At 40.9% G+C, this 7,957-nt stretch overlaps 1 protein-coding gene across 1 annotated transcript; it reads right to left on the bottom strand.

The window, feature by feature from the left end:
* LOC102178587 (T-cell surface glycoprotein CD1b-1) lies at positions 473-3,575 on the bottom strand. Its single transcript, XM_005677286.2, has 6 exons — positions 3,515-3,575; positions 3,001-3,267; positions 2,153-2,431; positions 1,655-1,933; positions 1,123-1,216; positions 473-494 (listed from the first exon to the last, which is right to left on the bottom strand). Exons 1-6 carry the CDS (start codon positions 3,573-3,575, stop codon positions 473-475), a joined length of 1,002 nt encoding a protein of 333 aa, XP_005677343.1.

The following is a 7,957-nucleotide window of genomic DNA, read 5'->3' as shown; positions in this document are numbered from 1 at the left end:
TGAGATGGCTGGATGGCATCACTGACTTGATGGACGTGAGTTTGAGGGAACTCCGGGAGTTGGTGACGGACAGGGAGGCCTGGCATGCTGCGATTCATGGGGTTGCAAAGAGTCAGACATGACTGAGTGACTGAACTGAACTGATTACAGCAGAAACAGAAAAAAAAAAAAAAAATTCAAATAAGAAGCCAAAGAGATGTCACCATAAAAGTTGTGTACATCATTTCATTTATTACAAGGTACATTCTTTCCCACATCTCACATCCAAGAAATCTGAGCAGATCCTAATATTAGTATTGTCTTATAATATATAAACAACTTTAATTCTGTTTCTGATCTTGCAATCTACAGGAACTTGATTTGATCAGATGATTATTTGATGAAATATGATGAAATTGACTACTGGGCTGACCACTTGAGTTTCTGGGTTCGTGGGTACTTATTCCAAATGGAAAAGGAGACAGTGATGGGCTCACAAGATAGTCAGATATGACCTGTTAAGAGCACAAGCAAAAAAATCACTCTGCATAAGGGATATTTCACACCATGTTCATAGCCAGCACTATTCACAAGAGCCAAAAGGTGGAATCAAACCATCTGTCCATAGGCAAATTAATTTATAATCTAAAATGTATTACACAATCTTAAGAAGGAAATAAATTCTGATATGTGCCACCACATGAATGAATTATGAGGACATAATGCTAATTAAAATAAGCCAGTCCCCAAAAATTACACTGATGATTCCACTTTTAGGAAGTTCAATATTCATACAGAGATTAATATAGAAAGAAACTAGAATGGTGGTAGCTAGGGCATCAGAAGTGTAGTTTAACAGGCATAGAACTTTAAGTTTTTCAAGATGAAAAGAGTTCTAGGTTTTGGTTGCACAAAGTATTAAGGTACTTAATTCTACTAAACTGTACATTTAGAAATGACTAATGTGGTAAATTTTATGTCATGCATATTTTACCACATTAAAAAAAATACATTTACACAAAGATGGGAGTTGGAAAGAAATGGGAAAGGGTCTGTTGGAAATATTGAAGCTAAAGTGATAGATAAAATGGAGGGAAAGAGTGAGAGAATGGACAGAAAAATAAAACTGAATGAAAAACTCACCAGCGCCTCCAAAACCATAATGCAAGACAGATCAAAAGGATGAGGGAGGGCACTATTATTGCCACAAATATCAGGCCAGTGGAGGTGGGGTGTCCTGGCAATTGAGAGAGGATATTGGGATATCTTCAAACCCATCCTCTGTTTCTCTTGGCCTTCTTGCCCACTTGAGTCTCAGCACCTCCACTACCCGCTTCTGACACATGGGCATCTCTGGTTCCCTCTCTCATATTCCTGGAAGGCGTATACTCACAGCCACATTTTATGTCTCTCTCTCATCCCATCTCACCTAGTCTACATTCTTCTTTCTTACCTATTCTATACCTTAGATTAGCTAATTTCATTCCTCTCACACTGTTGTCCCAGGAATAAATTTCAACCTGACTCTCCATCTCTGTCTCAATGTCTCTCTCTATTTTCTCCCCCACTCTCTTCCTCCCTCCCTCATTCATTAAATCCCTCACCTTATTCAGGCCTTCCCTCTGTACTTGAATCACCTCTTCCCATCCCCAGTGGGGCCCCAGTTCCTTCTCACCCCAGTACAGGATGATGTCCTTGTCTCCTAGACTGCTGTGCTTCACTCGGCAACTCAGGCCAGCCGCCTCTCCAGCTGCCACATCTAGGGTTACTCGCAGATGCCAAGTCCAATTTGCATTGGGCATGATGTCCCCTTGCTGAGTGCCAGGCTCCTCCTGCTCACCCCTCATCCACATCACCCACACAGGTTTTGGGTAGAATCCTGAGACGTGGCACACCAGCAGTAGGCGGCCAGGCCCAGGAGTGGGGCCACTGGACAGCCAGGCCTCAGGCTTCACTGGAGTAAGAGGGAGCAGTAAGAATGTCAGATTATGACTCTAATCCAGAACATAGAGACTCGGAAACTCACAAGTTTGGATAGTGACCTCTTCCACTTCTTTGGAAACCAAATAATTTAATAATTAAAACACCCTCCTTTTAGGTATCTCCCACTTTTGAATTTAAAGAAGATGATGAAAGGTGAAACAGAAGTCTTGGGGGAGAGAACAGGACTAACCTTGCCTCTGCAGTTCTGCTTTGCCTGCATCAAGGACACTCAGGAAATATCGAGGGCAGGTTTCTAAGAGGAGCTTAGCTATAGTATCACAGATAGCATGGTACTGAATGATGAGTTCATAGAAACGCTGGGCCATGCTGCCGCCCTCTGGGACAGGTGCACATGAATCATTCTTGATGCTCACGAAATCCAATCCTCCAAAAGCTCCCTTCAGGAAGCTTTCTATGGCCTTCCCAGGATGCAGCTCACAACCTGCTATGCCCTGAATCACAAAGGGGTCTGGATAGAAAGAAAACAGAGACAAAGTTATTTTTTAAAGCACACAAGAAAAAAAGAAATGGGGAAAGGACATGGGACTTTGGGTTTTGTTGGAAAGGTCTGAGATGCAAAATGACTAAAAAAAAAAAAAAGCCATATTCAGAGACTTTTCAGAAAAAAAGGAACATTTGAGAGAGTTACACATGTTGTAAATGGTGGAGACGTGCTCTTATAAGGAATAGGGTGGTCAAGAGGGGAGTCAGAAGTACATCATTCCAGCCTGAAGGGGAGAATTACACTGAGAGAAGGGATTAGGCATAAGGTACTTGGGGAGACAGATTGGAGGGATTCATGCACTCAGGAACAGTGTAGGTAAAGTGAGGACTTGTTGCTTGGGATTTGAGAAAAACAAATTATGTACAAACAAACCAGAAGATGTTCACAAAGGAGGAATTTCATCTATGGCACAAGAGTTCAAAGAACAGGAAAAATCTGGGATACCAGGTGGAGGTATGGAGTAAGGGTTGGAGACTACTCTAGAGAGGTATATACACGCAGAGGGCATCCCCAGTTCAGAGGATTGTACTCACATTCCAACTGGAATTCACTGACATGGTCCTGCACTTCTAGAATAAATCCAATGAGGTAGACTCTAAATAGTTCCTCCAGCTCAGTCACCTCCTCATCACTGAAGTTGCCTTTAGACCAGGGCTTCAGGAAGATGGTAGTGCCTGGGTCACTGTCCCAGCCATAAATCTGCAAATTGTCCAACCAGCCTGAGCCTTGATTTTGAGCCCAAGTGCTGTTGGCAAATGTTGAAATCTGGATGACATGGAAGGAGGTTGGCCCCTGGAATGCTGTGGTGGTGGAAGGATAAGAAAAGTGAGGCAAAAGAGAATTAGGATAGAATGAAAAAGAACCCAGAGTATGAACAATATAGAGCCTGAAACAGCTCCCTGCCCCAAGGCTTCTGGCTCTATTCCCAACCTCCAAAACACAGAAAAGAGCTGGAGATAGAGAGCCCAGACCGTTAGTGGTAGGTGCAGCATCTTTTTATCCAGAAGCCCTGCACCTTGTGCTGGAAACAGCCAGAGTTACTCTTACCATCCTCATTGTCACCACCTGGCACAATAACTGCTAGCAATAGAAGTGGCAGAAGCAGCATTTCAATGGGAAGTAGAGCTTCTGACTCTCAGAATTGGTATTTGATCTCCAATTTCAGCAAACCTTTTTCTCAGTACTTTATAGTGACTTCCTCTCTCCCTCAACTGACAAATCTCTTCTGCACATACTTTGTTCATTACCGAAAAACTGTGCTTCCCACAGCTCTGGCTTTTACTCGGTCTCTCATTTCTTCTCCAGCTCATGACTTGTAGATTTTGTTTTAATGTCTCTTGTCCAAATGATCTCCTTGATCTCAGTTTCCTTCATATTTATTACCTTGGAAAAGTTACCATGCAATGTTGAAAGGTTATTTCACCTCCCTTATCCTTTATTTTCACATCTGTTAAACAAAAAAATAATATTAAACAACTGACCAGCCTCCATTCTGTTTTTTTTTTTTAATATTTTTTATTTATGGCTGTGCTGAGTTTTCTTTGCTACATGCAGGCTTTCTCCACTTGTGGTGAGTGGAGTCTACTCTCTAGTTGCAGTACACAGGTTTCTCATTGCTGTGGCTTCTCCTGTTGCTGAGCGCAGGCTCTTTGGCTTGCGGGCTTCAGTAGTTATGCATCAGAGGCTCTAGATCATGAGCTCAGTAATTGTGGCATGTGTGCTTAGTTGCTCCAGAACATGTGGGATCTTCCCAGATCAGGGATGGAACCTGTGTCCCCTGCATTGGCAGGCAGATTCTTAACCACTGGACCACCCAGGGAAATCCCCAGTCTTTTTAAATCTAGAATTCCTTTGGTTTATCCACCCAACCTGAACTCTGTGTGCATGACCACTCTCCTGTAGCACTTTGCCATTACCTCTTCCCAGTGTTCTCAATGGCCCCTCTTATTTATATCACCCCTCTTGCCTCATCTCTCTAATCTCACCTTCTCCTTACTATATATGTGTGTATATGTGTTTGTGATGTGTGTGTTTGTATTGACAATCATTTAGATGCAGGAAAATCATTTAAAACTCTTGTTTATCATATTTGATTCTGGAACCCAAGTCTCAGTCCTTGGTTCGGGAAGATTCCCTAGAGGAGGAAATGGCAACCCACTCCAGTATTCTTGCTTGGAGAATCGCATGAACGGAGGAGCCTGGTGGGCTACAGTACATAGGGTTGCAAAGAGTCCAATATGACTGAAACAGCTGAGCACAAGTACATCAAAAATATACCTATAAATTGAGTAATTGCCATAGAGCATCTGCTGAACACTAACAGACACTTAAAACAAAAATCCTCTCACAACCAGGAATGATGAAAGAAAGAAAAAAAGAAAAGAGTAATCAAAAAAGGGACCAGCAACCCTGATGGGATGCTGAATATGAATATGAAGGGAGGTCCTTACACTCAGAAAAAGAAAAAAACCCTCAAGGTGGGAAAATCAACTGGGACAGAAAAGGATCAAAGAACACAGTGGATGATCTGTGAAAAGCAGGACAAATAAGTCAAACTTCACACATGATCTACACCACACCTCTGCACATTCCAGCCTGAATCATGAGTTGTCTGTTGCAAAGAGGGACGGGTTGCTAGAAAGCAGGGTTGGGAGTATAGACCCAGGGAGGGGACAGATACTAGCTAAAAAAGACAGCCAGGAGGGATGGGAGAAAGGAGCTCCACAACTGGGAAAGTCTGAAAAAAGCGCCGGACACCAGAGAAGCACAGTATCATTGTTGAATGGCGCACTAGGGATATAACTGCCATTACAATCCCTTCCACCACCTGCCAATCTCTTTGGCATCCATGGGTGCTGATAGGGGCTTCCTTCTGAGTGGGCCTTGCCCACCCAGTTGGCCAGGGTCTCCACTGGCTGTGAGGGCTCCAGAGGTCTGAGCACCACCCATTCTAAAGCCTTCTTGAGAATCAATCATGGACACTTCCTGAGAAAAGAATCCACTGATACTGGCAGGGACTGAGTGCTAAAACATGGGGTTGAGAGAACTGATCAAGGAAGAGGAACACTGTTGGCTGCGTGGATACAGCAGAGGCAACAGGAGGGTGGGGATGCATGACTAAGAATGCCCATAGAGGAAGCAAGATCTCCCTGGAAAGAGATGCACCACTGTAGAGAGGCACACAGGGAGGGCAGTGCTGGCATCATCCTCAAATGCCATCTAACCTCCATGGGCACTGGGAGGGACTTCCACCAAAGCAAGCCACCACAGGTGGTTACAATCCTGTCTAAGTGAGTAATTTTGCCCCAAACAGCGGCTGCTTTCCCTCCCTCTTGCCTGGACAGGGAACAAGTGTCTGAGGGCAGCAGACATGCAGAAATGGAGTCAAAACCCAAGCTTAGCCACATGGGCAGTGTGACTTAGAAGAGGAATGGAAATCTTTCCTTACAGTTTCACAAGCCACATACAAAATCCCTGAGATAAGCTAGGTAAATCCTGTATGTGTGGAATACCTGAATAGATGTGAGTATTCCTACAACTGAAACCAGTCTAGCCTTCATAGCAGTGGACATAGGGAGCAAATACATGCAGGAATTGGGCCAGATCAGAGTCTGAGCTGGCCCCACAGTGCCCACAGCAGGTCCAGAGAACTACCTAGAGGCATTGAAAGGATTCCTGGGGAGGCAGCGATTGATTTTGGACCACTGTGGGAGCAAGATCCCTGACAGCGTGAATTCCCAGAAAGTCTCAGGAAAACATTCTTATTAGTAGTATTCTTTTTTGTATTTGTTTCATTTTTTTCACTTGTTGCTGTTGTTGCTTTTATTGTTTTTTATCTTTTATTTTTTCATTTTAATATATATGTTTTCTTATTTTTATTTTTTACTTTGTTGTATTTTTTGGGGTTTTTTTTCCTGCCAATATCACAGATGACAATACAGACAAAATTCTCAACAAAATACTAGCAAACTCAATTCAGTAACACATTAAAAGTATCAGACACCATGATCAAGTAAAATTTATGTCAGGGATGCATGGATTTTTCAATACACAAAATCAATCAATGTGATAAACTGTATTAACAAATTGAAGAATAAAAACCATATGATCCTCTAAATAGATGCATAAAAAGTTTCAACAAAATTCAATACCCATTTATGACTTAAAAAAAAAAAAACTCTTCAGAAAATGAGGATAAAGGGAAACTACATCAACATAATAAAGTCCATACATGACAAATCCACATCAAATATTATTCTTAATGGTGAAAAACCAAAAACATTTCCTCTAAAATCAGGAATAAGACAAGGGTGTTCACTCTCACCATTATTATTCAACGTAGTCATGGAAATCCTAGTCATGGCAATCAGGAAAAAGAAATAAAAGAAATCTAAATTGGAAAAGATGAAGTAGAAGAGTCATTGTTTGTAGATGACAAAATACTATACATGGAAAAACCTAAAGATTCCACCAGAAAACCACTAGGGTTAATCAATGAACTTAGTAATGTTGCAGGATACAAAACAAACATACAGAAATTTCTTGCATTCCTATATGCTAATAACAAAGGATCAGAAACAAAAAAAAATAAGGAAACAATTTCATTCACCACTGCAACAAAAAGAATGAAAATCCTAGGACTAAACCTACCTAAGGAAGTAAAAGACCTGTATGCAGAAAACTACAATACACTGATGAAAAAAATCAAGACAACACTAAGAGATGGAGAGATATATGATGTGGTTGGATTAGAAGAATCAATATTGTGAAAATGACTATACTACCCAAAGCAATCCACAGGTTTAATTTAATCCTTATCAAATTACCAGTGGCATTTCTCACAAAGTAGACCAAAATGTTTTCAATTTGTATGGAAACACAAAAAACCCTGAATAGCCAAACAATCTCGAGGGAAAAAAAAAAAAAAAGGAAATGAAGAATCAGGCTTCCCAACTTCAGGTATGATAAAGTTACAATAAACAAGATAGCATGATACTGGCACTAAAATAGAAATATATATCAATGAAACGGATAGAAAGCCCAGAGATAAACTACGCACCTATGGTCACTTAATCTATGACCAAAAAAGGCAAGAATATACAATGGAAAAAAGAAAGTCTCTTAGTTAAGTGATGCTGGGAAAACTAAACAACTACATGTAAAAGAATGAAATACAACACTTCTTAATACCATACATAAAGACCAACTCAAAATGGAATAAGGACCTAAATGCAAAACCAGAAACTATAAAATTCTTAGAGGAAAACATAGGTAGAACGGTCTCAGAAATAAACCACAGCAAGATCTTTGACCTACCTCCTAGAGTAATGGAAATAAAAGCAAAAATAAATAAATAGGACCTAATTAAACTTAAAAGTTTTTGCACAACAAAGGAAACTATAAACAAGATAAAAAGACAACTCTAAGAATGGGAGAAAATAATTGCAGATGGAGTAACTGACAAAGAATTAATCTTCAAAATATAAAAGC

The sequence above is a fragment of the Capra hircus genome, chromosome 3 (assembly GCF_001704415.2).
Source record: "Capra hircus breed San Clemente chromosome 3, ASM170441v1, whole genome shotgun sequence".
Taxonomy (NCBI): domain Eukaryota; kingdom Metazoa; phylum Chordata; class Mammalia; order Artiodactyla; family Bovidae; genus Capra; species Capra hircus.
The sequence above is the reverse complement of the archived record's forward strand: the minus strand, read 5'-3'. Positions and strand labels throughout refer to the sequence as shown.